At 41.7% G+C, this 13,409-nt stretch overlaps 1 protein-coding gene across 1 annotated transcript; it reads left to right on the top strand.

The window, feature by feature from the left end:
* The first annotated feature begins 11,689 nt into the window (after positions 1-11,689).
* LOC108136746 lies at positions 11,690-13,063 on the top strand. The gene has a single exon (XM_017258089.2). The coding sequence runs from the start codon at positions 11,690-11,692 to the stop codon at positions 13,034-13,036; it is 1,347 nt and encodes a 448-aa protein (XP_017113578.1). The 3' UTR covers positions 13,037-13,063.
* The last annotated feature ends 346 nt before the right edge of the window (positions 13,064-13,409 follow it).

Consider the following 13,409-nt stretch of genomic DNA (forward strand, 5'->3'; position numbering starts at 1 on the left):
GTCGGCGAGTATCGTGTGACATATCGAGTGTGAAGTGTCAATTTGAATTTATTGATAACGCTCTGAGGTCGTCTCACTCGCTGTCCCCCAACTGCAGCTACACTTTATTTCTGGTCTAAGGAGGGAGACCGGGAACCCAATTACAGGCGCATAAATTGCCGGGCCAAGTGCTTGGCCATTTGCGGTTGGAATTTATGAAACGCTGATTTTGCCATCGCCATTGCAATCAGCTGAAAAGCTCCGGGGGAGAGAGAACCAAGTGGCCATGGCCATAAAAGTGTCCTCGTCCGCTCATCATCAACTCACTTTTTTTCCGCACAAATTGTTATTTATCACGAGGAGCTCTATAAATTCCCGCATGCAACAATTTCATATTTCGCTTGGTGGGGGGGGGTTTGCATCTAATCAATTTTCGTATGTCTAAATCAATGATTAAGAACGTCCGCGTTCTTGAAATGGCGAAATCTAAAGAAAGACAGAGAGACCTCATGCCTGGCCCGAGTTTTGTCTTTGCCTGCTTTTATTCATACAATTCAGTCTACACTGACGAAATAGTGCATTTTAAAATTTTAAATTTTCATTAACATTTTTAGATTTTAAGCATCAAAATTAATATTTATATTTAAACTGATTTACTAAATACATAATGACATACTACATTTCATACCAAAACTTTACTAACAATTTATTTTATTATAAGTATTTTATTGAATTTAATTGTTTACAAAGTGTAGTTGCTACTTCTTTTGTTCTAGGAATCTTTATTTTAGTGGGGGCTAAGCACTTTTTTTAATCCATTCTTTTCGCAGTGCATATTGACAACAATTCGATGCGGCTGCGACGACAGGAAACATCTTGTAAAACTAGCTAAAGGTACATGTTGTGAACATGAAAGGGCTCGGTCTGGGCCACAGAGCAGCGGACATGGCTCTTATCGTTGCGTCCGCGGCGGCCAACAATGAGAGCAACAACATTATAATGGACAGGCCAAAACCGAGCCAAAACCAAGCCAAAACCAAAACTAAATCCAAAAACAAAACCCCACAGCTGCGGGGCAACGCCACACGCGCGACGATCGCGCGATCGATGATCCCTTTCCTGTTCCTTTTGCAGCTCCTGCGACCTCCACTTTGGACACGCCGGTGCACCGGCCCCGATAAATAAAAGCGGCGCTGGCTCAGGCTAAGGCCAGACCCAGAAGATCAGGCCCAGATCTTCAGTCCAGTCCAACTCCAACTCCAGAGCGCCGAGTGCCAGGCGACAATGAAACGTCTATTTTCCCCACATATCCGGACAGCGGGACGGACGACCGGGAGACGGGCTAATGTACACACGAATGTGTTGCAATTGTCACGCCAAGTGAAGTTACAAATTTATGAATGCCAAAAAGGCTGAGGCCCTCCTCCCTTTTCCATTCCATCCGCGAAACTTGCTGGGCGTCTGCGGCTGCATCTTTTCGCTTCGTTTTTTCCATCTCTGCTCTGGGATGTGTTCGCGGGTATCTGTGAGGTTGACTTGGCACACGGCACGCGGCAACGGCCACACAAAAGCCCATAAATATGTTAAGAGTCAAAGTCAGAAGTTTGCTGGTGCTGTGCGGTCTCGAGAAAAAAGACGTATCCAACTTTCTCATTAAGGAGAAGAGTTCAATTCGATTCGATGGGCAGGTCAGGGTCCTCGAAGAATTAAGGTTCTGAAGTTGAACGCCTTTTCGTGCGCTGAGGAACTAAGGGATACGCCTTTCAGTTTGCCGATATATGGTATCATAAAATGGTAAAAATTTAATATAGAAATTATGCATTATACGTTTTTACAATGCAAAAAGATATACATATATTATATTTTATTTTTGGTAATATACTAAATCATTTGCAAAAATATAAATTTTCATCTGATGTGTTGTCAAATAAATTTTCATTTGATATCTTACAATGTTCTAAGAACCAAAACCATAATTTATATCAATCCTGCCATTACTCAGCTTCCCTCCCCACTTTACTTAATAGCCAATTTAAATGAGACAAAGTCCAGGCCCAAACGAATTCCTCCAATTGTAATTAAATTGCAATAAGCAACATGAATATTTTCGCTGGTCTGGTAGGCAACCTTTTATCCGGACTCCGATGGCCGAGGACTATCTCCCAGATTGAGGTAACCAATGCTCGGGATCTGTAGCCAACCGCACTCACACTGCCGAAGAAATAAGAGGCCTTTCGAGGGGTCTGAGCCCATCAATGAATCGCAGCGCGGCTGGGCCAGCGTTTCCAATGATTTATTGAATTTAAATCACTTGTATTGGCAACAGTCCCGCTGTGAATTTGTGACATTTTCGTAAACGAAAAATGTCAGTTACGATTTTTTATTGACCACAAACTCAGCCAAACCAAAGCGAGATGTGCTGGCCTTTGAGGGCCTAGGATCCGGATCCCAACGACTCTAATCTCGGTAATGGCGTTACGGTACATGGCGACCATAAAACCAGCTTAAACTACTGTAAAATATAGTTCAGACTCATTTGAAGTTATAAATTCCAGCGGGGCCCATTAAATTACGGCACGCAACACGACGAGGAAAACATCAACGGAGCCTTAACCGCTAATAAAGTTATTAACTCGCATCAAAGTTTGTCTTGTTAAACTCCCATAAAAATTCAAAATATATCAGCCGGCGCGGCAAGAGAGCAAATCCAAAAATGCATATAAATGCCGATATATACTTCGGATTTCAGTACATGTGATGAGGCTGATGACGATGACAACATCGTTCATTAATTAGAAAGCGAGCTTGGAGCCACGGGGACAAAGTTCCCCCAATTAGAAATCGACCAAAATGACTTCATTAGAAAACTATAACGGCCTTGTTAACATTGTCCCCAAACATGCGGGTTCCAGTCTAAACTTTTGGCCTTAATGATCCAAACTGGTACTGTCCTAACCCTTTCGTGTTTTTTTTTTGTGTTTTGAGTAGTATTTAATTATTTTATGGACGGGACAATTTTTGGGTCTGTCATAAAGTTTTACCTCCAGTTAGTAGTATGCCTCATTATCGGAGCTAAGCATTCGATGGACATTTCGAGGGGCCTCATAAATTACAAGCTCCGGGAAAACTATGAAATCAAACATATTTATTTGACAACCAAATCACTTAGCCATCGGCTTGACTCTAGGCTCCACACCAACACCTTCTTTCCATGCCATCTAACCAGCAGGCAATTGAATTCAATTGGGCTCGTCGCCGAAGCACGACTTGAGCTAAGAAAAAATCAATTTTTATGATCAATCTCACTTGGCGTGCCTCGAAATTGGCAAATTAGCCCGGAAAATTGCCGCAAACAATCTCCAAAGGTTTTCATTTTTCGCCGTCGCCCCTCGTCCCGCGCCCCACCCAAAATATATTAGGCGGCAATTTATTTAAGTTTAAGCCGTTCGCCCCGCTGCCCAAAAATGCAAAGTGGAATCAAAATTAAAAGGCAAGAAAGAAAATGGTGAATTATTTTCGTTCAGATTTTATCGCATTTTTATTTGAACCTTTATCTCTTTATCTCGATCACAGTGTCGGCATCTCCAGGCGACAAAGTGAAAAATTTCCCCTAAAACAAAAACAACGCACAGAGGCATACGAATACCTAATTAATTGAACTCTGGTTCCCCAAAATTTTTCGACCTAATGACTTGCTTTGACACTTTGGCTTTGTCTTAGAGAAGTAACCCTTATGCAGCAGCCATAAATTCAACGGCAATTATGTCAGTTTATTTGGAGCAAAGCGTATGTTAATTTATGTAGCTCCACAGATATAATGGATCCTATGGTCGAAACTAGAGGCGGAATATGGGCAGTTCACAATTAGATGTTGATTTCGGTATGTAAACAGCAGGTGTTAACAAAGCCAAACAAGAGCCGGCCACAGGTTGCATTATAAATGTTTTGTTAATAATGCATAGCCACATCCACTTTATAAAAGCGGTATGACTATTTAACATTCGATTTTTAAAATGGGACACAGCATGTTCAAAAGACAACCTGAATTAATAAAATCAGCCGAGGGAAGAGTCCCAGAAAATAGTTTTGAAAATGAGAGAAGAAACCACATTGGCCGAAAAAAATTAATATTTCAATTTTCTCGATCTAATGTTATATCACTAATGGTCTCACTTAACGGTTTAAAGGTAACGGCAGCAAAATTCTCTTAAATTCATTTAAATCCCTATTATTACTAAAAATTTGTTTTAAATATATGATTTTATGGTAAAATATACTTGTAAGATATCATTTTTAGGTCGCGAGCCGCCTCTTACGGTTAATTTCAGTGCTCATTAATTCACCCTCGGCCTGCTAATGATACACCCTCAATCATTTACACGATTTACAAGCCATAAACATGTGCGAAATTGCGAGGGAACCACCCTTTCGATGTGGCATTTTCTTTTGTTGCCACCCAAGCACTTGTCAGCAATGGCGCCAAGTGGAAGATGATGAGGATTGGGATTCCCCTCAATGGCAAGTGCTACAACTGGGTGACTTATTAGCAATCTAATTAAGTTGTTCCAAATGAAATGTGACGTATGCACAACATGTCATTTATTTACCACGATTAAATTGGATTCGAGTAAACATTTCTAAAGGGACTTATAAAGGGTGAGTTGTATTTCAGAATTTCGCTGAAGAATAATTACTTTTATTTACTTTTAATTACTTTTGCAAATTTAAAAACACAATCTATTATTTTTGTTTTAAAGTCTTGTCTTGCAATAAAATTTAAATTGAATTCTTTATCTTAATACTTTCCTAGCTTTGTGTTCTGTCGACGATATGCTCAGCTTTCCTCGGCATCGTCGTCCTTCACACTTGGCCATCATAAATTATCCTCGTAATGAGACCCAACAGGCGCCGCTGTTGATTCTGCTTCCGATGCCCCTTGCTACCCATTGCCACATTCGAATTGCATTTAAAATACATTTAAAAAAGCGCTGCCCCATTTATCATGTTGGCTTATTTATTGCAAGCCAATCCGTTTCACCCAGTCCGGAGGCCCTGTTGCTGCTGTTTGTTTGCTGCCCGCCCCGATGAATAATTGCTACCATCTAGGCGGAATGTTATCAGCGCCATAATTAAACAGCGCCAGGAGGGCCTCAAAAAACCCTATGGCTAACAGGCTAACACCTCCGGTTAACTGTGATCACCGTTCGTGTTCTTCTAATTGCCATGAGCGTGCAATATTAAAATTTTACCTTGTAACTGTTCCGTCCAGTCATGGGATTTATCTATATAAATAACCAAAAGTCAAAACAAAAATCAATTAAATCGAACGCAACAATCGATCAACTGCAATTGCCGGAGCGGGAGAGAGTGGCAGGTAGTGATCGGCAAGCCGATATCGTTTCGTTTTCCCCCAGCTGCGGTTGCTCCACTCCACCTGATCTCGCAGGGAATAAAAAACGAGTCGGGCGAAAGATCGAGCAACTTCCAATTAAACGTCACGCTAAATGAAGCGTAAAATTGACCGTGGCTGCCGGTCTTGAATGCGGTTTTCTTGAAACACACGAGCCAGAGCGAGAGGAATGTGCGATCGTCTTCTGCAAATGTGACAGTGTAATAAAAAATCAATTTCACAATAAATATCTTCTTTCGCAGTGCGATCTGAGAGGTAAAAGAACTTGAATATCTTATCACAGCCTGGCATCGCGGAGCGTGAAGTGGTACTTAGGATGAGGATCGCAAATCGCGATCTCGAATCGGGGATCGAAAAGATTGGAGGGACAAATGAAAAGTGTGGTAGCCCAACTGTCAGCGATTGATGTAGCAGCCCTTTATCATTATCACATCTGGCCCGAGGGCAGGTACGAGACAGTGACAGAGTCACAGGGCCGCGTGTCCCGCTCAGGACAAATGCCTAAGCAGCCCGTCAGCGTCGGAGAGTCTGGCCCAGATCCTCCATGACGTGCACTCAAAAAAATATTCTACCTAACTTTCCCTGGTAACCAGGGCGGTTTTCTAAACTTGACAAATACAGTTCTTGATCCTAGTTTTTTTTATGGAATTTTTTTAAGGCACTTACAAATAAAAAAAGAGTGTGGGCAATACTGCAATTCAAAAACAGCGTTTTATTACATAAACGCTGCTCCAAATAAAATTAAAATGTTTAAGTAAATGAATCATTTTTGTCCGAATTCTGGGTTTCTTCTATTTAACATTTGATGAGCATGTTTTCAGAATCAAAGTTTACTTTTTAACCACTTACACGTTTCTACTAGCAAAACTATTTAAAAACTGATTACAATTTTTTTAATGCTCTAGTGTCTCTAAAAGGGCTTTATATATATATTGGTAACTTGGTAAATTCATAATCACACATTCATTCAAACAATTAAACACCTCTTTTCTAAGGATATTTGTTGAGTGTATGCATACCGAAAAAATGTACCCTGTAGCATGTCGTTGTCTCTGTCTGCTGACTGTTATCTTAAAAACCTTGTTGTCGTCTTAATTATTGCGTTAATGAGTTTTCTGTTTACTCTTTTTCCTTTTGGCCAACCCGTTCTGCCGTACAGTAATACAGCATCTCGTGCTATTATCAATCAATCGACGATCGTCGATCGGCCGTCGATGGTCGATCGTTGCCCGGCTTGGAAGTCTGTGGCAGGGATTCTCGGCTGATCATATTCACCGATAAGCGGCCAATCTACAATATGTTTGTATAATAAATAGTGTGAGTGCTATCGCCTTGCACTGATATTTATTAAGAACCGGCGATAAGCGATCTTACTTAGCATGCCGCTGAAAAGGGAGGAATGCGATCTTAAAGACCGACAGGATACGGACTTCCAGAAGTGGGGGTCATAGCTTATGAAAATCCAACATGACGAAAGGTTCCCCTCCGGAATCCCACATTTAATTAGCATGTTCAATTATGCTCGTATATATCCACAACTCAACACAATAGATCAATAAACAAATTATCTGGGTGTGCGTGTTCCATTTCATTGCCTTTGCCCCAGCTCCGAATTTAACTTTGATTAATTGTGGGAGCCAAGATTTCCCACTGCGAAAGGGTTCTCATTTCTCCCCCATTCCTCATCGTTCTTCTCTACGATACCGGTGTGGTTTTCCATCTTAAACCCGAGGAAATTGGTAAGGTACTCAGGCGTGTAGTTTATTCGGGGGAGTGAAAAATTAATGATTTGTTGATTTATGAATTGGAACGGGAGGTCAAGTCAAGTGTACAATGATAAACGAAGGCGAAAACATAAAATATCCAGAGGGAGGAGGACAGGGGGCTGTCCACCGTCTGTGCGGTCTCTTGAGAAATTTTCTGGATGAGTAATTGAAGCCGATCACTGAGAACTGGAAATAGGAAGGCCTCAGATGAGTTTTTCATGGTATGGTTTATATATAGACAAAAGTATATCATTTCAACTTGGATTACAAAAATGTTTTTAAGTCAGCTACTAGTATGCATTGTTTTAAAATAAACTGAAAAGATTTTTCTTTTGGGGTTTGAACTTGAAAGACCATAACCCCAAAACAAGTGATCAAATTGATCGCCGAAACTTCAAGAGATCACTTAAGAATCTATCTATATAAGAGCTGAAATGGATGCCATAGTCAAGACATTCAGAAGCAAAACAATCAAAGATCCATAGAATTGAAATCTCTGATCGATAGTTTGGACATTCAGAAGCAAAACAATTTGCAGTAAAACAGCACTTAAATAAATTTTATCTCATCTTAAATCGAATCGCTCCAAAAAGCATACAATAGATATCCGCTCTTTTAAGACAACACAATACACTTCATCTGGTGTCCATTTGGGGATCATCAAGTGTTGGAGATAACTTTAGTTGCATGTATCTTGTCTTTCCGCCGGGGACTCTACTTTATGACCGAGAAACATTTGTGACTAAATGCAGCTGGAAAGGGTAGAGTTACCACCGCAGGTTGCATTCATTCTTATGCAAATCGCCTTTGGGGTGCCAACAATAGAGATCTTGAGCATATTCATAGCTGGAGTCGTTCTACATTTTGTTAGCGATTGTTAGCCGCTTATCGTTTGGCCAGTTTATGGATCGCCAATTTACGACTGCTAAGTAGCAAACGTGTCGAATGACACAAAGTGCTACCAAACAGTAAAATAGCAAGAGGTAACATCTGACAACATGTTAATTTCCCGATTGTTTGGGCATTTTCATCTCCTCCTCAATTAGTTTTCACTTTTATGCAGAGTACATCGTCGACAGACCGAACATAATTGCAACAACTTAAGAAATCACAACAAACAAGCTACAAAACAAACTCGAATCCAGCGAAATAAAAACCCCAAGGCATTCAAATTGATTACAGCATACACACACTCCGAAGCCTGAGGATGAATCCTGTCCAGTTCTTCTTCTGATAAACATGACTTGGCGAAAAGTTCTGTTCAGTTTGTTTGGGCTGATGCTTGTTTTTATTGTTTAGCTCGTTATCAAGTCAAAATAATCAGCAGTGGCTGTGGACTGCGGCACTAACAATTGTCATTGTTAAAGGCGAGCCAAGCTCACAGGAGCCAAGTTCAAGTCCGTGGCAAATGTGCCCCATCATGCCATGGTCCATCCAGGTTGGGGCCCCGGCCCCATAAAAGTGAAGCTCCTCATCATCGCCACCGAAACAGAAACAGAATCACCCGAAGCTAAAGCGGCACCAGACGCCCCGAACAATGCAACATGATTCGCGAATTATAAACACCACGCGCTGACACAAACTAAATTGAAATTGTATCTACGAATCAGCTACACACTTGGAAGCTTCTAAAAAGTTTTTCCCTTGGAGATTATTTTAAACAATTAGCTAAATTAAATACAATATTTATTAAATTACGATATTCATTTAAAACATGGCGATGATATAAATACCTAGTATTTTTTAATTATTTTAAGTTCAAGCAATTAAAAATTCGTTCTTAATGAGTATTTTGTGTATTTATTTACTGTGTAAAATCAACCACATCACTTCAAAACTTATGATTGCGTGTTTTAACTATTATTATTATTTACTTATTATTGACTCTTACAATTTCATGCATTTTATTAAATCTTAAATCTTAGCGAATTGAGTAATTTTTCAACACAACCTCTGGGAAAGAGCAATGCAACCATCATTTTCGTATTTTTCTGGAGCAATATAATCGCAGGCTGTCTGAAAATTAAGCAGCCGCCGCAGACAAAGTCCGGAGTTTGCTGGAAGTCCCGGCCCGGTAATTGTGGCAAGTGGTGCGCCTCTTGTGGCTGTTGTTGCAGCTACTGCTTTCCACTTCACCATGGCAAACTGCAGCAGCAACTGCAGCGGCCAACTGCATCGGGCAACTGCAACTGCAAACCGCAGCTAACAACAGCTCTACACAGAAGCCAAAACGTGTCGTCCTTTTGAGCCACTTGAAGTGCTGCCCCTTCAGCTGAAGTGTGTTTCTTGATGTTGCTGCTGTAGCACTGCCAGTGTGGCTGCTGCCGTTGTTGTCATCATCTTGGTACGTGTTGCAAGAGCAACAGCAACTGCAACTGCAGCAACAGCAACAACAGCCTCGTTTTTAATTAAACAATGTAAGCAGCATCAGCAGCAAAAGGCAAAGAAAAAAGGAACAAGAAAAGCCAAGTTCAAGTTGGCTTGTGTGAGTTATGAGTTGCGCAATCACGACTTCTTGTCTCTGCCCAAAAACGCAGTCTTCCTCTTTTTCGCGCTGGCTGATTAAGTTTTAGAACAAATGAATTAAAAAACGTGCACTTCGCATTTTTTTGTTTGCCGGCTACCGATCGTGTTGGCTTGTCTGCTCGGAGGTGTGAAGTAATTTGGCCAAAAGGGCTTTACCTGATTTAGCAATGGCAGCTGTTTTTGCCAGATCCTTTTGTATCTTTCTGATTTTATGGCTATAGGAATTTCAGGCAGCTGCTTGGAAAGTTCTTTACTTCTTTAGTTCAACTACCTGTAAAGAAAAAGCGAGGAAGAGATGCAGGTATGTGAGCAACGTTTTAAGCTTCAACGATCTCTGTGTAAAGATAAAATATTGTAATTCATTTAAATGAACAAATCAGGGAGAGATCGAGGCTAAAAGAACGGTCCACTTGGGAGCCAGACAAAGTCAAAGAGCCACAGACTCCACGGTAGATTGTTGTGATGTGATTACGTCAAAATTATTAAAACAGTCTCTCGAGTCCCTCCCCAAACTTACCCATACACTTCTCAAACATACTCCGTATGTCAAGTTTCACAATTCGTCTGCTGCCTTGATCGACACTGATCTCAGATAAGACAGTCAAATAACAAACCAAAAAATATCATAGCCGAAAAACCGAACAGCAGAGACAAGTGCATTTGCATCAGATCCCCAACTCGTTTCCAAGAGTCGTGTGAAGCAACGTTTTCCCAAAAAATAAAAGACGCTGAGAATTTATGAACATGAGTCTGGGGTGTACCGAACAACTTGTTGAAAAATATGAACAAATGAAAATATTTTCACCAACCAGGCCAAAACATAAATGTGCATTATACAGACATTAAGTTGCTTCCCCGGCCAAGATTGTCAGCATTGTCTGTTCCCGAGTTTTATGCTTTGACAGACCATAGACACACACAAGGCTGACAACAATGCCATTAGTTCCTGACAAAAGCAACGCAACGACAATTGACAACAACGGGGTATCCAAAAATTATCAATGAGAAACGGAGGGAAACTGTCCAAGTTTGGCCAAGAAATGGTGTGAACCTTCTCGCACACTCAAAAAATTAACTTTTCATTTTTATAGGATATTAGACATTATTTACAATCTACTGCTAGTGAATATAACTTATTTATCAAATACTTTCTTAAAACTTTTGATTTATATGCAAGTTTATGTCTAAAACAAAGAAAAAAATATGGTCATTAAAATACCCTTTAACTTTTTTGGAACAGTCAATGATTTGTAAAATAATAATTTACGAAGTATTTAAATGAATGGATTTGAATCAGTGAATTGTAATATCAAAAATATACTTAACCAATTTTATTCTTTCAGTGTGTTCCCCATCTCTCGGCTTTCAATTGTGATTCCTCTAATCGCTTGGTAAGCTGCCAGACAAAAACATTTGGCTTTGATTATTAGATCGTTGAAGCTCACAGAATCCATTCGGTGGGACTATTCTTTGCTTGTGAGTGCAGTGCGAGAGTTGTTAGCATTTCCTAGAAGCCAAGGCGAACCAAATGCTGACCACGTTTTGTCCAACGCATCCGGCCAAGATTCTGGCTTGGAGCAGGGAGCTGAGGAGGTAGCTCGGAACACGTCTGGGTTCGTGTAATATGCAAACTAGCGAGACGCTACGCGATAACTGTACAGATAGGGATTTTCTGCAACACACACACTTACAAATTGCTGGCAGTACGAGGGGCGATTTATGAGGACCGGCAATCACGGCACGATCCTCCAGATCAGGTAGCACAGGTAACCACTACCACAAAAGCTGGCGCAGCTGTTCACAAAGGATTAGTCCGCGAAAATGGTTGCCTAATATCAGGACAAAGTGCATCTTTTCCCAATACCTGACTCACTCCCTAATCAGCTACCTAAATTTGTATAAAAACGTATGTTCGGCACTTTGTCAGTATAGTCGACCGACAGCAGCCTTCAAGGAAGCATCGATTTCGTCATCTTTAACAACGAACAAATTAAACGAAAGTTCAAGCATGACTCAAATGCACAATACAGTGTTTTACAAGAGCGCTTTGGATGCCCAGCAACATACTTGTCCACCGATTGAGGAATATGAACCGAACTATATCGATAACCTGCATATGATATTCTTTGAGCAGATCTTCGAGGAGATTGATAACTTGAGCGATCAGGTTAGGATGGCCAGGGCATATCCCCAGTTTATGCCGCAGATCCTCAAGTTCTGGCAGAGAAGGCTTCACCTGATCGTGGGACCCAATACCCCGTTCCTGGGACTCCTGGACATCGAGGACTATGTGTTCTTCATGGAGCACATGGCTGACAGCTTCACCGACCTGCATGTCCACGAAGATGGCGTTGGCTCCTTTGCCGAGTTCTACGACTACATCACACATTTGTGTGACATCAACATCACAAAATTTCCCAAGGTGGACACTTGCATATTGGCGGGCAATCCCAACACAGTGGTTGATGAGGACATTAGGGATCTCACAGTAATGCTGCCCAATCTGAAACGCCTGATGACCTGCATGAACCTATCTGGATTGTATATACGCGGATTCAGAAAGCTGGAGGAGCTAGTTTTCAACTCCCTGTACCACTCGGTGCCACTGGACAGCCGCTGGGTGCAGGAGATCTGCCTGAACATGACCCAGCTGCGGGTCCTCGACATCACCGATCAGTTCGACAGTTGCGTCCGACTCACGGACATCAAGTTGCCCAATCTGGAGGTGCTGAAAATCAATCTGAGCACCGTGGAGGGTATGCTCTCCGAGGTTCTTCAGCTGCCCAAATTAAAAAACCTGTCCGTTCGGTTCGACGACTCCCGGCAACTGAATGCGGATCAGGAGACCATCTTCCAGCAGATTGTGATGGCCAAGAGCGACAGGATCACCAGGATTGCCCTGAACAACGAGGTGGTGCAGTTGCCAGCACGCTGGCAAAACAGTCTGCTGCTGGAACTGCCCAAGCTGAGGAAAGTGGTCTGCGAGAACTGGTACCACAACGACTTCTTCCTGGACCGCCAGCACATGCCTTGCCACCAAATGGAGGTGATCAGCTTCAGTGGCTGGGAGATCGTCCGGGAGTATCAGCTCCTCGAAATGGTGGCCGAGTGTGTCAATCTTGAGCACCTAGCCCTGAACAGCTACCACAGCAACTGGGAAAAACTTAACAAGCTGGTGAACATTCGCAACCAGGAACGCAACCCGAGACCCCTGCAAGTTTTCAGCGACATGATGTGGGGCAACTTCACACCCGAGGAATATTATCACTGGCGGTGCAACAAGTATGTTCAAGTCACCTGCGATAGCAGCGAATACGAATACCAGGAGGATGGTTTTGAGTTCGATTTTGAGTAATCAATAGGTCAAAAATGGCGGATTGTATATATACACACACACACATTTTTCTTATATTTTTATGATTTTTGTATTATTTTTCTTGTAAATAAATAAGACGCACTGGCTAAATGAACGCAACGCAAATTTTCATTCTCAAAACACTCCCCGATTGCAGGCAATTTTCCACAAGGTCTCCTCTACCCCAAACAATTATTTATTTCGCATTGCAGCGCTTTAGGGTCTCGCAAATGGAAAAATCAACACACTTTATGGCCAGCCAAAAGATTTAACTGTGCTCTGGGCCCCGAGTCTCCTGCTTCTTGGACTCTCCTCACATATGGCATGACCTCCACTCACTCGGCCAGTTAATTTCGCGAAGCATAAATTATTT

The sequence above is a fragment of the Drosophila elegans genome, unplaced genomic scaffold (genome assembly GCF_018152505.1).
Source record: "Drosophila elegans isolate 14027-0461.03 unplaced genomic scaffold, ASM1815250v1 contig_476, whole genome shotgun sequence".
In the NCBI taxonomy this organism is placed as follows: Eukaryota; Metazoa; Arthropoda; class Insecta; order Diptera; family Drosophilidae; genus Drosophila; species Drosophila elegans.